General features: G+C 41.4%; 2 protein-coding genes and 1 long non-coding RNA gene across 5 annotated transcripts; 1 reads left to right on the forward strand and 2 right to left on the reverse strand.

The window, feature by feature from the left end:
- Positions 1–1,043: 1,043 nt before the first annotated feature.
- Positions 1,044–3,099, reverse strand: LOC149023050 (uncharacterized). Its single transcript, XM_089150913.1, has 2 exons — positions 1,228–3,099; positions 1,044–1,155 (listed from the first exon to the last, which is right to left on the reverse strand). The coding sequence occupies exon 1, from the start codon at positions 2,668–2,670 to the stop codon at positions 1,729–1,731; it is 942 nt and encodes a 313-aa protein (XP_089007039.1). The 5' UTR covers positions 2,671–3,099; the 3' UTR covers positions 1,044–1,155; positions 1,228–1,728.
- An 8,063-nt stretch (positions 3,100–11,162) lies between these two features.
- LOC149023051 (uncharacterized) lies at positions 11,163–15,489 on the forward strand. Of its 3 annotated transcripts, none has more exons than XR_016172508.1 (4): positions 11,163–11,414; positions 13,683–14,470; positions 15,163–15,269; positions 15,419–15,489. It is a non-coding gene; the product is annotated as an uncharacterized LOC149023051 (long non-coding RNA). The 3 variants fall into 3 exon arrangements; XR_016172507.1 differs by having other exon boundaries at positions 13,683–14,071; positions 14,321–15,269; XR_016172506.1 differs by having other exon boundaries at positions 13,683–15,269.
- On the reverse strand, positions 11,611–15,427 carry LOC149023052 (ternary complex factor MIP1 leucine-zipper protein (Protein of unknown function, DUF547)). Its single transcript, XM_089150914.1, has 9 exons — positions 15,277–15,427; positions 15,052–15,171; positions 14,588–14,936; positions 13,580–14,021; positions 13,050–13,149; positions 12,905–12,964; positions 12,493–12,576; positions 12,273–12,380; positions 11,611–12,162 (listed from the first exon to the last, which is right to left on the reverse strand). Exons 1-9 carry the CDS (start codon positions 15,343–15,345, stop codon positions 11,854–11,856), a joined length of 1,641 nt encoding a protein of 546 aa, XP_089007040.1. The 5' UTR covers positions 15,346–15,427; the 3' UTR covers positions 11,611–11,853.
- Positions 15,490–27,974: the final 12,485 nt, after the last annotated feature.

Raw genomic sequence — 27,974 nt, forward strand, 5'->3', positions numbered from 1 at the left:
CATGTGGAAGCGAGCACCTGATGCAGAGAAACCTCCAATCGTCGCACTGCCATTAAAATAATGGATGTATTTCCGATTCATTGGAAACAGTGAATGGTATACAAAAGCAGGAAAACGTTTGAACTTCGCAGAAGGGAAACGTGCGGACTTTGCAATAAATGAAGTAGTGGGGAAGATTAACGCATCTTCCCGAAACGCATCTTCACAATATTTCTATAAGATCATTATTCGGCGAGGAATGAAAAGTTAAGTGATAAGTTTTATCATTAATACTTTGATATTCAAGGCAAGACTTCGGCAGGAGACGGGGAAATTTTGAGGCCAACATGAATAAAGAAATGTCTATTCATTAAATTGAGGGTACATCTTTACAAAAGAACAACTCCCTAAGCCTTTTCTTCATTGTTGCCCGAGGGACCCTGGTCGGGAGGACTTTTCTCAGGACCATGAGAAGAGCCTTCCTCAAGAGTGGCATCGGCTGAATCCTCTACAGCAACAACTTGAGACTCGGCTTGTGATTTCTCCTCTGGAAGTGCCGGCTCGTCATTCAGATATGCCTCATATTGAGGGTCAGCTGGAAAAGGATCATCTTCTCCCTGAGCCCAGTCTGGAAGATCCATACCAACTTTCCCGAAGACCTCTGGGTGGCATACCTCACGAAAAGGAGCAGTGTCGAAGTCAGGGATCGTTCCAAGGATCTGCTCCCAAACGTCGTTCTGCCCCATGCGATAAGCCTGAATGTTGTAGAAACCTAGCAATTCGGAGAAAGGTACGCTGTTCAGGTATTTCCGAATGCACTCCTTCCGAAGGTCTGGCTTTATATGCTCAGGCTTGCTAGGGATTGCCAACTTCAGATGTTCTTCGAGCTCCCTACTTTTGATTTCAAGGCTGTCACCAAACAACGTGGCAGCTGCCTTTTGCTTCCTGGCCTCGCGCTCGGCAGCAGAGACACGAATTCTCGAAGCTTCAAGAGCTTCCTTGAGGGAGATCACTTCTTCCTCATGCTTTTTCTGCAGCTCCACGGTAGCTGCAGTCAGCTGGTCTATTTCAGAATTGGCCTTGGCCAATTTCTCTTCACAAGTTTGCAGCAAGGAGCTGGTGCGACCAACCCGGCTCAATGCTTCCATGTGTTGATAAAAGCTCAACACAGCATTCCTGGGAAGACGGAAGATATCAGAAGAAGTCATAAGAAATTATGAAAACATAAGTAAGCAAGAAGACCGGTACCTTGTAGATTGACTAACAAGGGAGGTGTCATCCAGGGCTTCAAACTCCTGGCGATCAGAAGGAGCAAGACTGAGGGAGCTCCACTCTGCAGCTTTCTCAGGATCCCGAGTGACCCTGTCGGTCATCTTCAGGGTCCACTGGGGGATGAAGACCTCCTCACCATCCGTCGAAGCTTTGGATTTTTTGTTGGAGGGAGCATCAATTGTGTCATGCCTCCTCTTGGTTCGGACGGAGGAAGAGACGTTAGCCCTCTCCACCATTGGTTTCTTCCCTTTACCCGAAGCATCAGCTACAGGCCTGATATTCCTGATACCCCTGTAAGAGGGGTCGGGAGAGGGAAGAGAAGCCTCTTGATCTGCAGTCAAGACCCTGGGCGATCGTTGCTCGGCTGTCACAACGGCCCTAGCGGCCTTCACCCGCAGGCTTTCAGGGTTCGTTCTGGGAGGCACTGCAAAGAAGAAGGACAAGAATCAGAATTCAAGACATATCACTTCAGTCAAATCAAAGGATGATGGTTAGAAGCTCACAATGAGCCAAGCCCCAGTACTGAAGGATGGAGTTATACTCCACTTCATATCCATGTATCTCTTGATACCACGGAATGGATTTGATCTTCCTGATGGCCGCCTCGTCTTCTTTGGATAAGGGAAGGCCCCGGTTACTTTCGGACGAAGAAGTAAACCTCCTCCAGGTGGTCGGGAAGTTAAGATCTGATGGAGGCGCTCGACAGAAAAAGTATCGTTCGCGCCATCTTTTGTGATTAGAAGGGCAAGTTCCTTTGACAAGGATGCTGCCCCTCCAATCAAGTTCAGCCTTATTGCGTTTGGAAAGAAAGACCCATCCGGGAGGATGGGAGATAGAAAGAACATGAAAATGTACAAAAAGAGAAAGAGATGGCGTAATGCCAAGCTCAAAACACAAACCCAAGAAGCCGACGATGAGACGCCAGCTATTGGGGAGGAGCATTCCGGGACAAATGTTCCAGTGATTCAAAACTGCGGAGAATAAAGGATTAAAAAAGGGAAAGCGAACCCCGCTTTCCAGTGCATCTATGTACAGAGAAAATTCACCCGAAAGGGATGAATCAACCCTCTCATCAGGGTGGGGAGCCCTAACCTGATAAGAGGAAGGAAGGTCAAAATCTTGGACAGCTGAAAGAAGGGTTTCTCCATTATAAATGGAAGGAACAGAGCCAGGCCCACCATTGGACCCGGAGGTTTGAGGCTGCCTAGAAGACTCGACAATCTTGGAAGATCCAGACTCGAGAAGGACAGGAGAAGTTTCGGTTTTTCTTTCAAAACCTTTTTGAGAAACTTCAGCGAACTCCTGCCAGAGGACGGTTAGGGTTTTGTTATCACTATCCGACTGTTCGGGAGCAGGAGAAGCAAAAGCATCACTGCTATCACCAACATGGGGTACTAAAGAAGCCCTATCGTCCGCCATTACTCGTTTCAGTAAACTACAAAAAGAAAAGACCAGTAAACTTACTGATTCAGTGAGACGGAAGCTTGAGAGCAGGAAGGCGCGAAGCAGACAACAAAGGTTCAAATTCCAGACAGGAAGAATGAAACCTACGAAGACAACGAACCGCTTTTAAAACTCCCGCACGAGTGTTCGGGAATCTGAACGATCGAGATTGATTCAAAATCAACGATCAAGATTGAAAGACGTTTTGAAAGTTTGAACTCACGAATCCGAAATAGGCGTTCGGAAACCGTCGCTTGGATGACGTGAGCCACGACAGATCAACTGCAACGAAGATACGTGGCCTTACACTCACAACGCTCGAGGAAAAGTGACCACCGCATTAAATGTGATATGACATTTAATGAAGCACGCAGAGATCATCACCTGACGACGAACCCAGTTAAAAACCAAGCCCTCGGGATCGACCGAACGCTTGGTCTCGGGGGCTCGTGATATGGAGAGTTTATGATCAGACCGGGTTCATACCTGGTCCGACCCTCGACCCCGGTCGAGACGGAGAAAACCGAATCGCTCCCGAGCGAACCGGATCCGGAAGATGGCTTGCTGAAGAAGAAAGATTATTCGGCTGCAAGCGTGCCCTAATCTTACTTATGGATTAGGGTAATCACCCTGATGACAGCAGACTCAAACTGACGGCTGCGGATAATCATCATCAAAGGGATAACTATCGCATAACCTAACGGTTATCTCAGGAGTCCTCTACTAGTCCAAACTAGTAGAAGTCTATCGCTCAACGGATCTCATTGATAAGATCCAACGACTACCCGAAGAAGGCTCGAGTGCATCCAACGAAGGAGATTCGAAGGTACACTCTATATAAACCTCACTACCATACAAGGTGAGGGACGGATCAATCGATCAAAAAGAATACTATCCGAGACTCGGGTTCGGATACATACGGAAGACCAAACAATCGGCGGGCGCTCATCAACACCACCCCCCCCTCTCCTCCTTTCAGCTGGGGGGGGCGGGGGGGGGGGGGGGGGGGGGGGTGAGGTCCCCGGGGCGGCCGGCGGGGGGGGGGGGGGCCCGCCGCCCGGGGGGGGGCCCCGCCCCGCGGGGGGGGGGGGGGGGGGGGGGGGGGGGGGGGGGGGGGGGGGGGGGGTGGGGGCCTTTGGTTTTTTGGTTTAAATATTATTAAATTTTTGACCCCCCGAACAAAAAGGAGATATCATATAAAAGAGCTCCAGGAGATCTTCATGGTCAAAACAAGAGATTGGTCAATAATAAAGATGGGTGGGGATGACCACCAGACGCGTGACAAAGAGAGTTTCTTTGCACCCAAAGCAAGGAAATCAACTAAGAGATTTTGTCGTCTATTAATATATACAACCTGAAACAAATCAAAGAAAGTATTTAAAACTGAAATTTCATGAAGAAGACCCATGCATAGCCAATCTAAGTTGTAGTTTGCCCCAAGAAAGTGCACAAACCACAAAGGTTGGAAATCAGTATGAATGCGAACTCGCCGGATTCCAATGTTCACAAAGCAAGCAAAATTGCATCCCGAATTGCTTCCAATTCAAGCAAGGCAAGCAGAAGCATTGAAGCAAGCAACATATTTTGCCACCAAAAAAGAACTTGATGGCATCCAAATAATGCAACCATGGCCCCCTTGAGAAGAGTGGGCATCCCAAGCAACATCGGTGAATATGAGGTGAGAGTGTACATCATCCACACTTCTAGAAGAAACCTGGCTAGAGGGGGAGGGTGAAGAAGAAGGCACCATAGCAGCCTGCAATTCCGCAATTAAACTTGAAAATTGGATTAGAGTTTTATTAAAAGAGGGGATTTCCCCTTGAAATATAACCTTGTTCTCGCTTTTCCAGATGAACCAAAGCATAAAGAAGACCATAATGTGTCCACCCATTTCAAATTTGATGTACTTCTAAACTCGGGTATGAATAAATGTCATCCATTTTTGAATTGTATTACCAGAAAAATCCAGCACATCTATTCTCAAAGGAGAGAATTTCCAACATGCTTTTGCATGTTCGCGAAAAAAATAATGCATGAGCAATTGATTCAAAATCCTGAACAACAAATATAACAATATGGCGTATGAGAACTTTTTCTATGGAAGAGAGGTTGGTTAAGAGCAACAGCCCCATGACCCAATTTCCAAATAAAGTTTTTGATCTTTGGAAGAATATGAATGTTCCAAATATCAGTCCAAAAAGATGTTGTTGAAGCTGGGGAAGGGGAATTTGTTGTGAGCTACCTAGCCAAATGGTAAGCAGATCGTACGAGAGAATGTCCCATAATTTGCTAAACTCTAGATCCAAGAATCATGAACAAGGGGTGAAAGAATGAGGAGGGAGAGAATTGCTATTTTTTTCTTGAGGAGAGACAAGAGAGGTAATTAGCCTCTCTTTCTAGCAGAGATGCTCCCAATTAATTAAGTCATGAACAAATTCAATTCCCCTGAACCAAAGGAGGAGAAGTTATCCGTTTAGTAGGTATAGAAGGGAGCCAGGGGTCATTGTAAATATGGGTATTTAGTCCGTTTCCCACTCTTCTCAAAAGCCCCTTTTGAAGGAGGTCTCTTCCACTTAAGACATTGTGCCACCCCCAAGATTCACCTCTTTTATGATGGGCTTCAAGAATAGAGCAGTTCTTGAAATACTTGTCCTTTACAACCCGAGCCCATAAAGAGTTTGGGTTATGGAGAAGACGCCAACTCTGTTTTGCAAGAAGGGCTTTATTAAAACAATGAAAGTCCCAAAACCCCAATCCTCCAAGCTTTTTAGGTTGCACATAGTTTATCCCAAGCAACCCAATGCAGCCCCCTACCATCAATAGATTTCCACCAAAATTTCCTAACCTGTTGGTTCGGTTTCTCACAGAAATATTTTGGGAGTAAGAAGCTAGACATCACATATTGAGGTATGGCATTTGCCATAGCCTTAATGAGAGTTTCTTTCCCTACAACAGAAAGATGTTGCTCTCTCCAACTAGACAATTGTAAGCAAGTCTATCTTGAATGTAGGAAAAAGTGTTAGATTTTGACCTGCCTAATAAAGAGGGAATTCCTAAGTAAGTTCTAAGGGAGGGGGATTTTGGAATGTGGAGAAAAGAAGTGATTGAGTTCCTCATATGAGATGGAGTCCCTCTACTGAACATTATTGCATATTTTGCACAATTAATGTGCTGACCAGAAACATGAGCATAATCTCGATAAAATTTGGTCCAAAATGGTTGCATTTTCTATACTAGATTTAGTAAAGGAATCATCCGCCAAAAAAGTATGGTTTAGTTCTAGTCCATTTCTTGACAATTTAATTCCTGGAAACCGGGAATGATGCTGGTGGAAGATAATTTCGAGCTAAAGTTTCATGACACAAGATAAAAATGTAAGGACTAAGGGGGCAACCTTGTCGAATTCCCCTCTTTGGGATGACTTTCTCAATTAAAACCCCATTGATTTTAATGTGATATTCAACTGTGGTTATGCATTGCATGACCAGGCCGACCCATTTCTCCCCAAAACCCATGTGGAGAAGTACATTTTCTATAAATGGCCATTCTAGTTTGTCATAGGCCTTACATAAATCTACCTTAATAGCCATGGACCCCCTTCTTAGCCTTAGATTTCCTCAGGTGGTGTAAACACTCATGGTTTAAATAGACGTTATCGGAGATGATCCTTCCAGGAACAAAAGCATTTTGAGTGTCACTCACAAGGGAAGGAAGCATTTCTTTTAATCTATTGACAATGCATTTGGCAATCACCTTGTAGGGTGTTGTGCAAAGGTTGATTGGTCTGTAGTGGGTCATTTTCGATGGATTTTGTTTTTTTGGGATTAAGGAAATGACCGTTCTGTTTATGCTTTGAAGCATAAACCCCATAAAAGTGTTGAACACCTTGAGTGAAATCATCACCCAAAAGATCCCAATTTTTGTGAAAAAATCTACTAGGTAAACCATCAATTCCGGGAGACTTGTTCCCCTTAATCTAAAAAAGGGCTTCCTCCGAATTTCATCACCGAGAAGGGTTTACAGAGATCCATATTTTGTGCAATAGTGATACGGGGGGGGGGGGGGGGTGCTATTCAGAAAAGAACTAGGAGAGTGGGGTTGGGATGACTCAAAAAGGTTAGAGATATAGCTTCTTACCTCGAGTGTGGATGTCTGCTTTCTTCCGAAATCCATTGTCTCGAAGAAGACCTGATTCTGTTAATTGACTTGCATTGCCGATGTTTAGCTGTAGTGCAATGGAAGTAGGATGTGTTTTTATCCCCTCCCTCTAGCCATTTCACTCGAGATCGCTGGTGCCAATACTTTTCCTATTCAATGAGTAGGAATTCAAGTTTTTTTGATAGTTCCAGTTCACAAGCCCGTTGAGAATTAGAATCGGGGCAAGAAGCAATGGAATCTAATTCAATTATAACCTTTGAGATTTCCTTTGCTGCAAAATGGAAGGTGTTTTTACTCTAGAAGCGAAGATGTTTACCAACTTGAGATATCTTCTATTGCATAAGGAAAAGATTGGATCCAGTCTTCTTTGTTTGCCAACCCTGGCGAATTTGGTTTTGTAGATCTAAATGTGTTTCCCACTTTGTTTCATAATGAAAACGATATGTTTTCCTCCCCTCATCCTTCAAAGTCAACTCCATTAGAGTGTGATCCGAGTTGACCATTGGATACCTATGTGCATGAATTCCCCGATAAGCTTGAAGTAGATCGAATTGTAGAAAATGTGATCCAGACTTTCTTTAATTAGTTCATGCCCTCTCCGTTTATTTGACAATGAGAATTGAGGCCCATAATATTGAATTTCCATTAAATTGCAATCATTTAGCATCCGATAGAAAGCATCCAATTTCCATTGCGATTTTGGTTTGCCTCCAAATTTTTCTCTCTTCTTAGAATTGCATTGAAATTGGCCAAGTAGAATCCAAGGGGTGTTCACTGATCTACTCAACTGGATGAGTTCTCTCCATTCCATAGAGCGTCTCACAGATTTTTGAGCCCCATAAAAAAGTGATAACCGAAATCCTGCAGAAGAGGAACAAGGTTGTATTAGTACATCCATTATATTTTGATTGGCTGAAAGTAATTGTAAAGAGATGTTAGAGTTCCATAATAGACAAATCCCACTTGAGTTGCCATTGGAATCCAGACAAAACATTTTTGGATAACCTAATTTTATTCATAAACTCTATCTTTTGCTTGGTCTTGAGAAGAAGAATGAGGTTTGGCCTTGCTGAATTGTTGAGTTTTAGCAAATATTGTTGGGTCAAGGGTTGGCCTAGCCTTCGTAGCCTCTGCCTATTCCAGAAAATAGGCCTCATGACCCCGCGCCGCTGGGGGCTAAGATTGAGTTGAGACTCCCGCAGCCCCATTCGAAGGAAGGAGTAAGAGTGTGGGGATTTTTAGGGGCGGCAAGCTCTAAAGCATTGTTGGGGTTCAATCGAAGTCTCTTGAATCGGTTAATGAGATGTCTAGTGGAGGGTTCTTTGTGCTTGAGTGTGAAGGAAGGGGTGGGATCAGGCCCACTATGAATCACTTCAATATGCACGAAGAAGTAGTTTGTGTGGGTGAGGCCTCAAAGGTGAAAATCATTATTGGGCTAGGGCAAGTTAAGGCATATTCAAAGTCCGAATTTGGGCCCCCCTAATTATCTTGGGCTTTGGTGAATGGGCCATTCACATCATGGGCTTGAGGGGGATGGACATCATAAAGGGGTGGTGAAAGATGATGGGTAAGAGAAGAATCAATACTCGGGTTAATCCTAAAGGATTCGGGTACAAGATCGGAGATCCGGAATCCGTTGGATGCACTTTAGACTAGGGTGGACGTGGCGGAGGAAACCCCGATAGAAGCCTCGTGGGGTCGCCCTAATATCTCATCCATGACGGCGCCATTGCCGGAGCTCGAAGGGATAAACGGCAACGAGGGAGGTTGCATGACCATTACAATTGGACTATTTGCCACCGGTGGGATATTGGTTGGCATTTGCGATAATAGTTCCACAATCAAGCTGCAAGATCGGTTGAGGCACCGGATTTGGAGGGAGATGAGTTGTTGGATGGCATAGAAGAGCACCGACTTCACCAACAAGTAGAGCTTTTGCCAGGAGTCTGAAACGGGTTGCCATGGAGGGTAAAGGGATAGAGCTTCCCATTTTGACCTAGTCTCCGAACAAAGAATCGCATATTTGAGAGTAATCGAAGGAGAGATTTGAGGAATACAAGGATATCCATTCCGATTGACATGGGTTTTTAAAGAACACCGAGGAGAGTCATGACCAATTTTTCCATGAGTAATAATAGAAAACGGGAAGTCGGAATATTTGAAATCAACCCAAATTGGAGAGGTTCCATTCCTCCTTAGATGCACCCCCACTCTAATTGGCATAAGAATCTTGCGAGTAATGCGGAAAGAAAGCGGTTTCCCAATATCCTTGAAGTGGTTTAGGGGTTTTGTAAGTTGGACCTCCCCAAGGGTGCTTCCAATTTGCACAAGCAATTGTATGAGTCATAAGATTTGCGGGAAGACTAAAAGTATGAACCCAAATATAAAAAACATCAAAGATGTACTTTTCCAGAGTAATATTCGGGTCCCAAATCTACAAAGATATAAGACAACCCTTGATCAACCAAGGTCCTTGTGAGATGGCCATGTTGATGAGTCAACACCTTAATCGGAAAGAACTAAGAACCAATTTGTCGAGCTTCGAGCACACGCTGAATATGCCAAGTAGCTTGGAGGGATTTAGCAATCGTCTTAGCACTTATCCGTTTGTGAGTAAAATACGACCGACGAGCACAGTCGACTAGTCTAACTCGTGAGAGGAGCTTCCTTCTTCAAAGTGACCCAAAGTTGCTTGAGGAAGAATGATTTCTATGGGTTTTGAAATGGTATTTTCAATGTCTTCCATTTTTTTTTGGTAAAGAAAAAAAGGGGATGCAGAGGGGCGACTTAGCGCCCCCCACTACGCAATGTTCGGACTTTTTATCGAGTGCGACCTATGCAAGCATTAGCCCTTCTCTTGCGCGGGCAGCAACAAGGAGCCCCACCGGAGGCCTAGTATAGTCCACGAAGTCGGTAGCACTCATGTCCAGGCCAAAGAGCACACAAGCGTCTAACGCAAGAAAGAGAGGAGCAAAGGGATTCGAACTTGGGACATGAGGTTTACTAAACCACTTGGGAGTGAGCTTGGGACCACTAGACCACCCCCCGTGGTTCAATGTCTTCCATCATTGGTAACCGTGGAGCTAATAAATGCTGAGATCAGAAAATTATATTTAAAAAAAGAGAGCACAAGAAACAAGGCGTTAACATGGGAGCAAAGAGACAAAACCATTTAAGAATAGCTACAGTAACTAAGATAAGAAACCAGAACATTAGTGACAGACACAGTAGTAAGAATTTGGACATAACTTAAAAAGAAAGAAAAGAAAGAGATTAGAACCCTGATCGGACATGTCCCTCAGTTGGAGGTAAGCAAGCGCCATTTCTAAAGAGAATGGCAGAAACCTTAAAAGATTATGAAAAATCGTGTCTGAAGAGGATAGCGTTTACCTGGCTCAATCTTGCCGTGAGAAATAAAAACCTCAAAAGGTATAAGAACAAACCTCCTAGAGTCGTCGGAATCGCTAGGATATGAAAACTTTTGTTTAATACTATTGAATAGAATTTATTTTATTTTTTCTCCTCCCCTAGAGTTACTATGAATATTTTAATCCAGCATGTTTGAATAGTTTTGATTGTACCTTCTAACCATGGAGCAAAGACGATTCAACTATTATCCCCGATCACAATCACCAACACCCAAACAAGACCAAAAAATGGCAATAATTAGGAGGACAACCCAAAAAAAAGGAAGACATATATAGCAAACCAAGAAATGAGCAACACCAACAATCAAGAACAGCCTCAAAAGCAACAGCCAAAGGGAGAAAAGAATACAGAAAAAATGAAACAAAAAAGAAGGGAGAATAGAACGGAATCATCCGACAACCAACATATCCGAAGATAGGCCAGAAGGAGAAAGGGGGGAAAAATGAAAATATAGGAAATAATTAAATACCACAAGCACAATAGGAAGATATCAAATGGGTCAAAATGACCAAATACCCGAAACTCGGGCAAACCGCAGCCAAGGATAGGGAAGAAGATACGAAATAAATGAAACAATTTAAATATTAATGAATGTAAAGATCTCGAGGAATGGATAATCTTCCATATGCCGAATGTGGGCCAGGAACCTAAGGGCTAGTAGGAGATTTAAAAGATAATTTAGAAATATTCAATTTACCACAATTTGCATTAGTTAGGAACTCAATTACCAAAATTTGTAAAATACCCAAAAATGGGAAATTTTTATATGGGGTATCTGCGATTTTCGCCAGTCGCTCGGTTCTAACTCTATTGTACATTTGTACCTTCTCCCAAAAAAAACATTTGTACCTTCTAACTCTGGATTTTTTTTCAGAAAAAATTATAATGAAAGTCAAGAAATTTTAGTTAATTATTTTGGACAAAATATGAATGAAATCGGTTTTTCGCTTTTCAAGTGCCACTGCTTAAAGCCTTGAGTAAAGCATCTTCACTGGTTTTACGACGATTCATCAGATGACGTTAATATCGTTCCCTTGCTTGGCAGGCTTTACGACTCAGAGATATGTGAAGCTTTGAAGCATTTGCTGTGTCTCATCGAACATGGATTCGATGTCTGCAAGTTCTTCATCCAGGTATCCCATAAGAAGAATAGCATCTAAATTATTTTCTGGACTAAATTCGGGGTTAAAGGCTTATAGCATAATTGATTTTGACATCCCCTCCTCAAACCGAAAAGGGAAAAAAGAGTACGAATTTTCAGTGTTAAATCCCTGTTTTTGCGTTACTTGTCGCATTATTGCATTAACTGATCCATTTTTGTTGAACTGTGTTATGCTGTTATGGGAAATTGAGAAATTCAAGCGTGTTTATGCATTCTTACAAGAATTAAAATGTTCTCCAGTATATACTAAGAAGTGGTACTTCATAAGTATGATGGATAAAACTAAGTTAAAGAACAGTAAGATCGTGTTCTATAGGAAACAATGATTTCAGAAAAATCTTTTAGCTACTGAATCAGCATTTTTTTTGTCCGTCTGCACATTTCTATGTAAGAATTTTGAGCGTCTTGGTCTACAAGGGCAGCAAGTAGCGGAACTCAGACTCGTAAGGTTGAATTTCCACCATTTTGGCTGTTTGGAATTTGCCATTACCATTCAGACACTCCATTATTGATCGCTTTAGTGTTCCTGACTGTGGTAGTTGGCTGTAGATCCATTCCAATAGTGACTCCATGTCGTCTGCAAAATCTCGCATGTGCCATTGCAGAAGCTTGGGGATCACTATTTTCTTCTTGCTTTTAACTCCCACGGAAGCCTCTAAATACTCGACTTTTGCTCTTCCCAATTCATTTACTACGTTTTCTGCTGTGTACACCCTTAACTGCAAATGGTATTCACATTGCCTTTTTACTGAAAACTCCGGGCGCTGAAACACATAGGTAGATATCTAAAGAATCTATTTGCAAGACTTTTAGTTGAGGAGTTACTTACTGGTGGTGAAGACCAACTTCCTTGGCAAAGGGCAAAGGTAATATTTGGTTCAGGATAATTAAGACCATACACATGTAGCAGCAGCATTTCTTTTTCATCCAGAGCATCCTTGAAATGAGTGTTAGGAAAATCAGACCAGATGAAATAGAGTAATTCCAGCACTGGTATGTATGAACCCTATATGGAGCTATTGATGTAAAACACAGGAATGTCTACTCACTTTTTTGGAGTTGTAAGGATGCCTGAGAATGACATGTTCAATAGCCAAAGCATTCAGTACTATCCCTCCAACATTCAGTGCAGCCTGAATCACAATCTGTCTGCTTATTTATAACGAACAGGAATTGTAGTAGAAGAGAAACAGTCTGTTACCAAGCCTGTAAGACTGGCCACTGCTGATATGTACCATCAGAGCAAGTGCTACAATATTTGCACTTTTATCTTGTAATAATTACTGATATTACATCAATTTTATGGTTTTCAGTTTCAAAACTTTGAAGATGCTCCTGACATTTAACTCCACATGATTGATTTTTTATTTATTAATATTGTTTCACTGAATGCCACTTAAATGCAGATTGGACTTCTGTAAATTTAAGTTATTTTTCGTTGATCGAACCATTTTACAATACCTTGTTCATCAGGCTAAGCAATTTGTCTGGCGTAGAGGGTAGTCCCTGTTGCAGAAATGCCTGAAAAAAGAAAAGATATTCATTCATTCAATTGAAGTTCCACAATTGTGTATATACAAATATTGATGCTGGTGTCTTACAGTACATGCATTATGCAGGCATTGTAGATATTGATCCAGAATGCTAACTTCTGCTTGTAAGTCAAGAAACTTAAGTCCACAAGGCTTAGTTTATGCATCAATATCCTGAAAACAAAACAAATTTATGTAGCTGTTGAAAATCCCAAGATGCAGGTGTACCCTACATGTTAACTATTAAGATGACAGTAAGAATTCAAGGCATATATGTTCTACTGTCAGTCAATGAATTTCATACCTGATCTCAATTTCTTGGATGGTAAAATCAATTTCATGGGCCACAATAGGGATATAAATTAAATAGTAAAATTCATTCAATCGTTATAGGTCTTCCAGTTTCCTAGAAGGAGCTATTGACTGCAGTATGCCAAGTTACCTGCATTTCTTGTCTATGCCTGACTACATGTTTCAAGTAGATCATCCTAGTCAATTACCTTCACTATTTCCTGCTCATCTGTTATAAAAATATTTAGCTGTATGGTTATTTATTTCCAGACCTAGTTGCTCATTTGATGGAGTGTGGAGATGTAGAAACAACCTCATTTTTCTGATTGCTGGTAAACATTCTGAAACACGGCTCATGTCCACTGAATTTCTTGTGAATTGAATGAAATTCTTGTATGGGCCTATGTTGCTGACAGGGCAATCAAAACCAGACAATGTGGCATAAGGGTAGAGAATAGATGTGTTGTCATCCAAGAAACACTTGGGAGCCTTACAGATGAACGAGGTTTTGGACTTCTGGCCTTTTGAGTTCACGTAGGAAAGAGCAAGCTTTGGAATGGATGCTGAGCCTTCAGAGTTAAGATGAGCTGAACTCTGGTTCAATGTGAGAAAGATACCAGTCAAGCATATGATTAGTTCTTCTGAGACTTTATTTGGCTTCTCTATATCCATTGCATCATCCAGAAGATTCTTTGTTTGGTTTCCTCCATGGCATCTTGATTTTCCTGCAGTTTCTGTTCCTCCATATCCTTCACCTGACAAGGGATTAGCCTCTCTGAAGTTTCAATTCTGAGCAATGTTGATGGTAAGTACTCCATATAAACATAATCTAGAAAGAAAAAAGAAAAAGACACTAATCCAAGATTGTTCCAATGTATATGAGACTCTCACTATTGAAGGGTCTGGGATGGGCAAATGCATGTAGGCTTGCCCCCTGCTTCGCCAGAAAGGCCATTTCCAAGTTTTAAATTTGCAACCAATCGATTACAATAGTGCAACTTGACTATTGCTTTAATGCTTGCACTTTTTTTTTACATGTGGTGAGGATATGCAGGTCAAAAATCAACATTTTTCTCAAGGATCTTAACCTGTTGATGCTTCTCACTTTTCCCTGCCCTGCCATATGAGCTCATTTTGAATCAAAGATGCGGGTTTTGATGGTTAATTAAATTCTTCAGCTTGAGATTTGACATTTATGTTTAAGGTTGGTCTTTATTGAAAACCTGGCTTCTGTGCCATGTCATATCATATCCAGTTTCTAGATGCTCATGTTGATGGATCATTAAACAAATAATAATCATAGAAGGACTTCTTCACTTACTGCTCTGAGGAACATCACCATTTAACCTTCCAGAAGACATGGCATGGATTTCTGAAGCAGAGCCTAGGGAATCTGTTCTCTCTCTTATCAACTTTTGGCCTCCAAGGCCTGCCTTGTTATGTAATATATGCACTGACTGTTCATGATCTTGATTTTTGTGACTATCTACTCCAGAGTAGTAGTGTTTCTGTTGCTTCTGTATCCATTGATGCTGCTGTAGTAGCTGCAGCTGACGTTCTCTCTTCAGGTTATTTTCCTGATCAAGACAGAGGTTCAGCTCCTCCACCCTCCTTTCCAGTAAAATGATCTCCTTTTCAACCATTTTCAGTTCCGCAAAAAGCACCTGCACCTGCATCAACATCCCATTTGTTAGTAGGTCTGGTTCATCATGTCTAGGCTCCACTGTTTCGTTCTTCCTTTCTAAGGCAAGCAGGTAAATTAATGCATGGGATAGAAACAATTACCTGAGGTGGTAGTAGCAGTGAGGAAAATGATGGATGAGAAACAATTTGTCCATGTAATGCATATTGAAGAACCCGATTCAATTTTTGCTCATCGTCTAATTCTGCTTGCAGTATAGCGACCTGGATATGTGCAAATTGGGAAATCTAAGAAGAATTGTTGCATTGAAGGCACTCATACTTGGAGGAAAAAATAGATGGAGCAATGAACCAATTCGAAGGTCTTACCTCTTTCTCTAGATCGACTCTTTTCTGCTTTTCTCTACTCCTTTGCATTAAGAAATCTTCAAATTTCATGATGAAACCCAAGCAACAAACAGACCAAAAAATATTTTAGCAGTATTAGAGAAGTAATGGTGTTTCAATGCAGGGGCTTCACTGATATGGAGGTAATTTATTGAAGCATCTGTGGTATGGCCATGGAATTAATGAAGAGCCTGAAAATGGAGCTAGCTAGAAAGGAGGAAAGTATTACATGAACCACAGTATCCATGAGCCTTGGCGGTGTTGAGGTTTTGAACTGAGGAGGATCAGGTGGAGGAGGTTGAGGTTGGTTGGCTACAAATCCATTACATCACATGCAGCCAAGTGGGACATTTATTAATGACGTGAAACGCATGAACAGCTTCAACATCCAACCGCTGGAGCAAAAGCTAGGCAGTTAGGCAAGCCTCCATGGGGTTCTTGTCCTGACGGCATGTAGGTGTCTTTTGTGTTTGGCTCTAAATTAATTACAAGATCCAGCATCATCAGACAGTAGAATATTACTTGGTCATCAATTCAGTAGAATTCTGCTGGCTTGTTCCATCAGCCAGTATCTGATCGAATAATTAAGTGGTGGAGAATCATCTGATCTGAGATTTTGTCATGAGAAGTATTATGGGCATGTACCTTTTCTAACTAGAGAATGTGATGGGGTTCATTATTAACTAGAGAACCCAAGGCCCGCTTCAGCACAGAGTGCTCCCGACGGCTTTACCACCATAAATACGGGGGGACCAGGGGTTGGGTGATGGGATATTTTTATTTTATTTTATTATTTTTTACCTGTGGGTCCCATAAGATTTGTGATGGTAAAGCCATAGGGAGCACAGAGAAGGGGAGTGCTCCCCGAAGGTGATGATCTGGATTCCTTCACCACTTGGGTATCTTCTTCGTAAGTGCATCCTACATTGGAAGAAGGCATTCCCAAATAGGAAGGAGGATCAACATTTTGAAGGATTAGCGAGCATATGTCCTGGACCGGGAAGGAGGGCATGTGAGCAAAGGGGTATGGAGAGGATTATCATTTGCTCTAGCGGTGGCTGGTGCCTCTAACCTTATCACGATTGTGCCATGTATATGAAATGAAATGGAACAGCCTTGAAATCAAAAGGCGGGGCATATTTAAAAATATAATTTTTTATTTTTACACTCAAAGATTTAACCTTTTATAAATTTATAAAATGAAGTCCCTAGCTCTAACCGAACCCAAAACCCCAAAACTCAAGCCCTAGTTGGATATTACCATTCAAGAGGAGTAATGCAGTTCTTATTCACAAGCTTACGTGAGGGAATTACTTATTCTTGAAGAAAAGAACTCCAGATAATTAATTTAGGATTTACTTCAGCATGGTATTTAGTCTCCCGACTAGGGCTCTTTTGCTTTGAAATAGGGATTTGGGGTTGTGTTAGAGCTTAGGAATTTTATTTTGTAAATTTGAAAAGGATTAAACCCTTGAATGTATAAATAAATAAAGTCATATATATATATCAATATGCTGCACCATTTGATTTTCACGCCCATGATCATTTTTTCATATACATGGCACAATCCCGACTCTTAGTTGGAGGCTCCACCCGTTGTAGAAAATGAAATTGCGGTATGGGGATCTCCTACTAAAACAATGTAATAAGCTACTAGGGCGCATTTGGTAACGTTCTTAAAAAACAATTTTTAGTGTTCTTCTATTTTTTGGGAATGGAAGAATGGGTTACAAGCGTTTGTTAAAACGGTTCATTCTTTTGTTCTTTAGAATGGATTGGTTAGAAAAGTGGTCAGAAGAATACTTTTTGTTTAATATAAAAAAAGATGTTTTTACCAAAGAACAGAAATGGAAGTGATAAAATTGGTCCTAATAGAAACCTTAGAACAAATTTAACGAACACCAACTTATTCTAATAGTGTTTTAGAAATATTTTCAAAAGGGATTTATCAAACACCCATTTCCAAACAAAGAATCCACTTGTTGTTATGTTGTTAGGGTCAAACGAACCCAATGGTGAGCAAGAGGTTTCCAAACAAAGAATCCACTTGTTGTTATGGTAATGGTGACTACCCACCTGGGCAGGGGCCGGGGGGGCACGGATGATGGAAAAGTACGTGGTGGAACTCCCTCAGAAGCCCAATGGTGAGCAAGACTTGGGTTTTTCTCCTTATCCATGAATTTACCAGTGGTAAGCAATCGTGTGGCTTCAATCGATAGTGCTACTTCTGATGCAGATAATCTGGTTGTGAGCAATAATGGTGACTAATCCCATTAACCTCAGGTCAAAGAGTGTGTTTGCCTAAGTTAGAAGAGGGGCATCATATTGCATATATTGGAAAAGGCATGGAGGTCGTAGCTTGCTCATGCTTTTGGTCGTAGCTTCCTCACGAGTTGGGTGGAATTCATTTCGTGATTATTCTTTCTTTTTAAATCATGACACAGGTTTAGGAGTCCTTACGGAGCAAGGAGCAAGGAGCAAGGAGCAAGGAGCATAGGATTGTGCTACCAATGCTCTCATAGAATACGGAGAGTCGAGATTGCATCTGTTTTTAATTTACTTGTGTTTTTTTTTTTTTATTTTTTTTATTTCTAAGTTGATTAAAATTACATTTTCATAATACCCTACGACTGAACACATAAATTCTTTTACTTATTTGCATTTCTCTTGCAACCACATGGACTCTTAAATCTTCTTGCAAGGCATAAGTCTATACATTGTACGTGTAGTTAACACTATTTTCTCTCTATCTCTCTCTCTCTTTGACACTGTCTAAATATAATGAAAGGAAACCAAGATATTGCACATTATCTACATAGAAGAACCTCTCCATTATATATATATCTATATAAACCTACGGCAATGTTTTTTTTTTTGGCCTTCATCTTTTAGGAATTACTTGCTAGTTTTAAGTCGGGAATGGAAGTCCCTAGCCATTCTAAATTTTTAGCAAGTGCATCTTTTAATTTTTATTTATTTTTCTAATTTCTGCTTGCCTATATTTTGTGAGGTTTAAAGAATAGAAGATGAGCTAACCGTCATTTTGTTATCAATGATTCAGCTTCATGCGTCCAAAAATTGTTTAGCCTTTAGATTCCTGCAAAACAAATGTCGAAGTGGGCCGACCAAGTGGTCGGGTAGCCACCTCTGAAGATTAAATAAGCAATTGGAACACCACAGAACTATGGCTTGATGCAGAGGTTGAATTGAACGAATTAATGGAGGGAAACGATTCCGTTACCTTTGCTCAATGCGATCCTTTAGTTTATATAGGATTTACCTCTTACTACTAACCGTTGGATCAACCCATGCACTTCTTTCGTGGTCATCTGATCTTAGGGTTTTTACCTCTTTTTTGGAGTTAATGGCGGTTACCTTTTATGGCACGATCGTGTATCCCGAATTTGACAAGAACACGTATTTTTTTATAACCGTCGGTTTTCTTTGATCTTTACGTCATTTCTTGGTTCGGTCGTGAACCGGTCCCAATTGGTATTTTGAACCCGACCGAGACCGAACCTGGTTGACATTGTTTTGTTCATTATAATGAGCCCCCCAGGCCTAGCAATTGGTATTAAGAGACTGATGGCTTGGTTTGATTCTAACCGATCTCGATCATTGAAAATGGTAGATGGAAAGTCAAATGTCTTCTCGACCTCCAAACGTCACATTTATTGCTTCACAAGACAACGGTACCTTCCTCGAGCCACAAACTCTTCTCATAATCTGGGTCGTCGCTTCACGTGGCTCTTAGTAGCCATATTCATCATTGTTCTCACGCTTGAACCGTCGGTAATTCCCAGCCTTAGGTTAGAATTAATCTCATTCGTTGGATCGGAATATGAAACGTCGCTCGAACTCGACCGTTGATCTAGATGCATCTCGTCCTTACACGATCTAGTCTTTGGCCCATTTAAGCCATGTTGTTCATGTTATGAACTTTACTTGTTCATTTTGTGAATTTGTGCCCAAGCTCTTTGTTTTCCTTGCAATTCCTAGTTTATTCAACTTCAAATTTACTTCATCACCAAGCTCTGAACAAGTAAGTTCCCTTAATCTTTCTACATTGCTCTTCACAATCTTCTTCTTTCTTTTCTTTTTCGGGTTCGGGATCTCCATTTTTAATTTCTTCTTCCGGTAGAAATATATAGAAATCCCTTTTTTTCTTCTTAATGGGTAGCGGAAGAACATCGATGATGAGTTTGCTTGACCATGCCGCTGGGAGAGAAGATTCCGGTGATCAATCTACCCTTTCTACTTCATTAGAGCTGTCGGGTTATAGAGATGAAAAGATCACCGACCGTTGGTTAGCCTCTATGCGCCCAAACCGAAACCCTAGGGAGCAAGCTGGAATGCTCTTCCTTTGACTTTCACAAAAGCAAAAAACTCCCAAAATTGTTGGCAGGACCTCCCGACCAGCCCAAGGTCCCGATTTCTTTGTCTCTCATCTTAATAATGACGAGTTAGATTTCTGCATATGATCGTTATTCTATGCCTCCGTCATATCTCCTTCGGGTGCCTAACCTAAACGAGGGGGTTAATTCTAACCCTCCCGAAGAGTTTTCTGTTTATTTGGACACCCCGAAAGTGGTGTTCGGTTCCTATTCTTCAATCCCTTATTTTTTGAAAATTTGAATCATTGGGAGATTTGCCTAGGGATGCTTCTCTTGAACAGCTGGCGTCATATTGTTGGCTTCCTCGGGCTCTGTTTCAAACTTGAAGTTCAACCTTTTCTTCCTTCTAACCATAAGGGGTGGTGTCATTGGTACTTCTTTTGCCAAGCGCCACCATCCGAACTTGACTTCCCGATCGCTTGGAATTGGCTCGATTCCTATAGCCAGGCAAATCGTGCTTTGCCATTGTCTCCCGATGACGAAAGTGCCATCAAGAAGATAAAATCTATCAAGGTGTGTAAGGAGATTCATGGCTTAGCAATGGAGTATGATGCCGTCCTTCAAATGTGGGGTCTAGCCCCCAGAAGCTCCCGAACCTAGTTGTAGTTTTGTATGATCCCATTTTACTTCATGTTGTATGTTGTAACTCCTTACCCTTCATCTCGTAGTGCCTCCTAGGTATAACCCAAAGGTGGTGAAGGCGATGGCTACTAAAGGAATGGGAAGCAGAGGACAGAACTCCTCGGGCGAAGAGGAAAGATCCCGAGGGTGCCGTCACCTCCCCCCGGAAGCCCACCGCACAAGCCCCTAAGGGGATTTTTAAAATTCTTACCGAGAGGATTCGGGAAAGGGTAAGAAACCCGTTGAGGTGGAGGAATCCACCCATGATGATGTCATCTTCACCAAGAGGAGACATGATTTGGAGGATGACACGGTGTCAAATAAAAGGCGATCGGGAACCGATGGAGGGGGGATCTATATTCCCCGTGGAAGTTGAAGGTGACCGACCACATCACCAAGGAATATAGCAAGGCTCTGGAGTGGGGTACATTCGCTTAGATCCCTATCGAATGCAAGACCCTTGAGTCTGCCATCGATGAGGAGTTCGTGAACTCCTCACTCAAGTAAGTATCTAAGTCTTTTACTTGTAATTCCAACAAGTATTTTGAAACTTACAAACCCGATCGATAATACTTTGTTTTTCCTTTGTGGGGGTTATTGCAAATAGCTTCCATAGGCAGATGAAGGCTATTCTTTGGGTCGGACATATTAACATTCGGACGAAGCAGCAAGAGGAGGAGGTGAGAGCAAGGGGATCCGAGGTCACTTGGTTGAAAGAGGAAAGTCGAAGCTGAAGGAAGAAAACCTAATCTTGGGGAGAGTTGGTAAAGATTTGGAGGTGGCCGTCGGGAGGATTGGTGACCTTAATTGGGAGGTGAAAAGACTCCATGGAATGCTGAAGGAGTTCGAGGCGAAGGTAGAAAATCTAGTGAAGGAGAGGGAAGATCTCTAGGCTCGGGCTTTACCTTCCAAGCCCGACGAAATCTCTGTTGAAGCCGGGAGACTTGTGTTCGAAGTATCCGAACAAGTAAGCTCTTCAATGAACTGCTGGTCCCTTTCAACACTCGGGCCTACGAGAGACAAGCATAATGAGGTATGGAAATTGATCTTGAAGGTGGACCCAACCTTTGATACTAATCCTCACCAATAGGTTTGCCATCCTGAAGTGTTCGAGTCTTTGCAACCGCCACTTCCGAATGGGCCTAGACGGGAAGGAAGACCCTGCGGCTGCGGACTCGAACGTTGAATTCTATCTTAGTGACTCTCCTCCTCTCTCCCCAGAAGCTGAAGTTATTCAAGATAACCGGGCCTCCCTTCCAAAGCAAGCCCCTATCCAAGAGCAAGTCCCGATTCCAAGCACCCCAAGAAAATCCTGAACGAGTCCAAGAATGATTTCTTCTTTTATTTTTTATTTTGTAAGGGTTGGCCCCCTCCCGGCCTTTTGTATCATAATGAAAATGCTTTCTTTCCATGTCCATTGTCTCTGTTCTAATATTGTACCTAGTATATTCTCTGGTGACTCTACATAGAATACTCAATAATCTCTTAAGTGTTTGTAAGCAATATTCGGGTGTATCGAAACCTATACTTCGAAAATTTCTGGGAATTTTTCTAAGTGTTAGGAAGTCTCATTTGGGTTAAACTGAAGCCTCTATTTAGAAAATCCCTGAAAACTCTTATTCCCGAGAATTTTTTTTAAGTGTTAAGTTTTTGAAGGACTCAATCGGTTAACACCGAAGCCTTTTGAATTGATTGTATTGCTATACCCTTCATTTCATATGCCCCCATTCAAAAGAGGTTTGGTGTCTTAAATATGAATTGCATTGAAAATTTGAAATTTTGATTTGGGTTACATCTCAAAATTGCAACTATAATAACAACTAAGGATAGAACTTTTTTGGGTGTCTCGCATTCCACGATTGGTTAAGCTCACGATTAGTTGTTAGATTCTTCAAATTATAGGCCCCCGAACCTACTGGTTTCATGATCATGTATGGTCCTTCCCATGAAGGATCCAATTTCCTTTGATGATGTGGATCATATGCTAAGGTGTTTTTGAGAACTAAATCTCCTGAATGAAATTGTCGGTGACTTCACTCGGGCATTATAATGTGATGCAATATTCCTTTGGTAACATTGAGTCCGAGCATTGCTCTCGTTTGGACCTCGTCTAGTATAACATTGGCTCTCGTTCGGACCTCATCCAGCATATCCAAGTCTGTCTATCAGCCTTGCTAGTTAGCTTTTTCTTTAAACTCTGGTTCTTTGAGGGTGCCCGCCATTAGTTCTACTAGAGCCAAAGCTTTTCACCCGTAAGCCGGTTTAAATGGAGTTTCTCTTGTTGGTGTCCGAACAGTTGTTCGGTAAGCCTATAGCACATTTGGGAGTTCCTCAACCCATAGAACTTTATTGGATTCTAATCTCTTATTGACTCCATCTAGTAGAGTTTGGTTTGTCACTTCTACTTGGCCGTTGCTTTGAGGGTATACCACCGAAGACATTCGGTGCTCGATTATATAGGTCCCACAGAATTGTGTGAATTAAGGGTTGTCAAATTGTGTCCTATGATCAGTGACCAGAACCTTTGGGATGCCGAATCTGTGGATGATAGACTTCAAAACAAACTTCTCTGTCCTCTTTTCGGTGATTGTTGCTAGTGCGATTGCTTCAACCCATTTGGTGAAGTAATCTATTGCTACGATCAAGTATTTCCGACTCCAGTTGCCTTTGTGAACTTCCCCATGATATCAATCTCCCACATTATGAACGGGATTGGGTCAAGGATTGATGTCGGGGTTGTTGCTGATTTCTTCGACACCGTGAATGAATTGCAATTCTCATAGCGACATACATACTCAAAAGCATCTTCTTGCACCTTCGGCCAGTATAACTTGAGCCTTAGTATTTTATGTGCAGTGCTTGACCACCCATGTGAGCTCCACAAATCCCTTCATGTACTTCTCGCTAAGGCACTCTTTGATCCTTCGAGTCCCAAGCATATGAGCAATGGTCCGGCATAGGATCTTATATATAATCAGCCATTTTGGATTTGAACCTTGTTGCTCGAACACGAATGACTCTCGCTTTCTTTTGGATATTTGGGCAATTTGTCATCCCGATGTATTCTACGATCGGGCCCATCCAACATCGTTCGTCTTCTATATATGATACTTCCTTTCCTTTGGTGCTTGGGAAACTTAATTCCTCAATGTATATTGAAGGTTCGGGGGTCTTCTTCTTTGCATTTTCCAACCTTTGAGAGCTCATCTTCCATAGTGTTCTCCTTCCTCGGGATTTGAAAAACTTGGACTTCTTTAAACTATTTTTTCAGAATTTGTATCATTTCCTGATATCTTTGTAGTCTAGGTTCCTTCATCTCGAACTCTCCTTGCACTTGATTAACGATGAGCTGAGAATCACTATAAACAACTATCTCATATATTGCTAAGGCTTTTGCAAACCGAAGGCCAGCTAGGAAAGCTTCATATTCACTTCATTGTTGCTTGCCTCAAACCTGAATCTCAAAGCATAAATGAATGATAAAGCCCATAGGGCTCTTTAATAGGACTCATGCTCCTACCCCTTACTTGTTGCTTGAACCATCTACATAAATGTCCCACATGGTCGTGAATGTTGGTTTGGTAATTTCTTCTGCAGGAGCTGTAGTTTTCACCATAAAATCGGTTAAGGCCCGAGCCTTTATGGCTATTTGGGGTTTGAAATCCACCTAGAGTTCTCAAAATTTTTACCGACCATGACACCATTTCTTCTTGACAAATCTGGCTTATAAAGTCCTTTTTTCAAGGGGAAAGTAGTTAATACCTTGATCGAGTGCACTTGAAAATAAGGTCTTAGCTTCCTTGCTGCCATCATAAGGACCAAAGCTTGTTTCTCAATCTTCGAGTTTCTTGTTTCAGCATCTAGGAGCACATGGCTAATGTAATAGATTGGCCATTACTTCTTGTCCTTTTCCCAAACAAGAACAACACTTGCAGCTGAGGAAGAAGTGGCCAGGTAGACTTGCAAACTTTCTCCTTTCTCTGGTCGGGATAATAGAGGTGGTTTGCTCAAGCATTGTCTTTAAGTTCTTGAACACCTTCTAACACTCCTCAATCCATCGTGCCTTCTAACACTCCTCAATCCATTGTGCCTCTTTGCTTCCTCTCATATCTTTTAGAGCTTTGAAGAAAGGCAAACATTTTTCTCCCAATTGTGATGAATCAATTCAAAGTCGCTACTTTGCCTATTAAGCACTGTACATCCCAAACAGTCTTTGGGGGGTTCCATGTCAATCAAGGCCTATATTTTAACTGGATTAACTTCAATCCCACGTTGAGAAACCATGAACCCTAATAACTTACCCTCCAAAGGCACACTTCTCAAGATTGAGCGGCATCTGGTATTTCCTCAAAATAGAAAAAACTTCTATTAAATCGGAAATGTGACCCAAACGTTGAAGGCTCTTCATGAGCATGTCGTCAACGTATGCTTCCATGTTTTTCCCTATCAGGTCTTTAAAGGTTTTGTTTACCGCCCTTTGGTAAGTTGCTCCCCCGCTCTTTAATTTGAACGGCATGACCTTGTAGAAAAAGCTTTCATGATCGGTCATGAATGCGATGAACTTCTTATCCTCAATGTTTATCAAGATTTGATTATATCCCGAGTACACATCCATGAAACTCAAAGTTTCATATCCGTCCATAGCATTGATCAAGAGATTTATTTGAGGTAAAGGGTGGCAATCCTTAAGGCATGCTTGTTGAGGTTTGTGTAATCGGTACACATCCGTCATTTCCCGTTTGACTCCTTGACCATCACGACATTGGCTAACCAAGTTGGACATTCGATCGGTTGGATGAATCCCGAATCCTTCAATTTCTCCACTTCATTTCTGATGGCTTCGTGCTTTTCAATTCAGAAATTCCTTCTTCTTTGTATTATACGTTTGGCCTTCGGGTCTATCCACAATTTGTGGTCTACTATAGTTCGGTCTATGCCGGGCATATCAGCTGCTGACCATGCGAACACATCAATATTTTACCAAAGGAACTTCTTCATCTCTTCTTTGAAGCTTACAGATTGTTCGATCTGATGAACGTGGTCTTTGCTTCCTCAATTGAATCCAATTAGATTTACTCTAGCTTTTTAATGGGTTCGGGTTATCGGGAACTTCAAGTGATAAAGCCGTAGCTTTTGTTGGTCTAGCTTCATCCTTCAAGTTTGAAACTTAACATTGTCTAGGGTCTTTTGATCGAAGTTACCTCTCCTATTCCTTTTTCCGTTGGGAACTTGATCTTCATATGCTTGATCGATACAACTGCTCCCAACTTTGTGAGGGATGGCCTCCCGAGTATGACATTGTATGCGAGGAGTTCCCGAATGACTAAGAAATTTATCCGAATAGTAGTCTCCTTCGGGAAGTTTCCAACTATTAGATCCAGTTGTACTAATCCTTTTGCTATTGCTTGATAATCTAGCAAAGCCATACAAATGAGTGGAGGTTGGCTTTAGGAAATCCTCCTCCATATTTAAATTTTGATATGCTTCATAAGACAGAAGCTCACTGATGATACCGTGTCTACTAATACCCCGTGCACCTTATGACAGCTGATCTTGACCTTGATCACGATTGCATCTTCATGAGGTGTGCATACGCCTCTTGTTTGTGAAATTAAAAGTAACCGCAAGCGCACGGTATCGTGTAGCTAACGGGTCGATCTCAAGGAGATATGCCACTTAGAATTCAACTTCTTAATAGTAATGCGAGAGTGGAATGATTCAATTTTTGTTAACTAATTAACTAAACTAAATGATCATAATCGATACATCTAATGCAATCGAATTGAAACAAAAAATAAATTAAACACAATCAATGCATAAATAAAAGACGAGAAAAAAATGTGAACAATAAAAATAAAAGGAAAAGGGAAGTGATCTCGAGTGTCAGCTCGGATCAAGGGAAGGGGAGTATAATAATAATGATTTTGACCGTGGAACCTTTGCCGTAGCTTACGGTCCACCGATCGGGGAACGGATATTAAAGAAAAAAAAAAACGGTGCGAAGTAAATAGGAAAGTAAATAAACAAAGCAATAAAAGGAAAAGGAAGCCTTAACCAAAGAGAGGTACGATTGTAGGCATCTCTCGATCAAGAATCCGGGGAAGGGAGAACAATAAATAATTGCTGAAAGTAAATTGCAGAAAATAAATAACAAAAAGTAAATTGCGAGAAAGTAAAATGGAAACCTTAACCAAAGAGAGGCATGATCGTAGGCATCTCGATCAAGGATCCAGGGGAAGGGAGAACAATAAATAAATGCTGAAAGTAAATCCTAAATTAAGAATATGAAGGGGTAGATAGAAGCGGGAATGGAGGGAGGAGAGAAGATTAATAAAGAAGGTTACTTGTGAATTGAACAAACGATTTGAATCTCAACCAACCCTAACAACCAGATCTAGATCTAGAATGATCTAAATCTGCAATTGCTAGACCCAGAGAAAACGAATCTAAAAACTTGAAACTTGAACTTGAATTGCATTACATAAAAAAAATTAAACCTAAACATTCAATCTAGAAATTTAAATCTCACAAATGCAAGCAAAGAAAACTAGAGAAAGCCTAAATAAACCAAAGAGAGAAGAAAGAATGCTACTACTAAGCTCTAGAACACCTTCTCCCTTGATGGAGTATGCTCTCCTTTTATAGAGTTTACATGAGATATGAATCATGGCTGAATTTGAATCAAACTCGTGGTTTCTATCTGACTCGACCAATTAGGGTTTTGACGTACTAATCAAATAGACTTAGAGAGATCAGATGCATAATTCCACCGTTGGATTTGAGGTTTAAGAAGTCTTGAAGCTCTCCTCCAAAAATCAGGACGATCGGACACCAGATGACCGTTCGATGAAGGGTTTGATCAAAACTGGACAGAGACATTCAAAGACGGGATTTTTGCCTCTTCCTTCTCTAAATATAATTCTTTTTCCTCTTTTTCTTTCTTTAATCAAATCCCAAATAGGAAATAAGATATTGAGGTGCAATGACTCTTTTTCTCCATTAGGACTCTCTCAATAATATCTCTCGTAGATTTGATTAATAATTTCTAATCTCAGCCGTAGATCAAAATTTGCTTCTTTATCTCTAAAATACTTTGGAGTTGGCCCATAATCACATCTCTGGCCCATAATGCTCCAAATCAGGCCCATTTTCGCATTTGAGAATTTGAGCGGACCTCTTGACGTATAAAATCTCATGTTTAATACCCGAACTCCAAATATTCGCTCAAGTCTTGAAAATTCATAAAATCTGCAAAAACAACATAAAACCCAAGGTAGCTCCACTCAAAGTGTATACAATACATGCTTTATGCCCTAAGACTTCACACATAAATGTGCTCATCACCTCTCTCGTCCTCTTCATTGAAAATAATACTTTCTACCGTATTTGGTCTCTTTCTTTTAATCACCTCTCCCAATCCCATGAACTTTGATTTTGCTTTCAATTTTTTGAGGGATTTGGGTTCGCCCCCTGAATATTATGAGGATCGGGGATCTATTGGCCCCTATTATTTCCTTCCCTTTCTTGGATTGAGTGGGCTCATCCCGACGATCTCTCGCTTCCCGAACGCTCCCTTCTCCTTTATCTGGTGGCTCTTCTGTCCCGATCATCACCTTGACCCTTTACAAAGCTAGATAGGTGTCCTTGGTGAGAAATCCCCGGATT

Source organism: Hakea prostrata, chromosome 3 (assembly GCF_041222555.1).
Source record: "Hakea prostrata isolate BN-2017 chromosome 3, UWA_Hpros_2, whole genome shotgun sequence".
NCBI lineage: Eukaryota > Viridiplantae > Streptophyta > Magnoliopsida > Proteales > Proteaceae > Hakea > Hakea prostrata.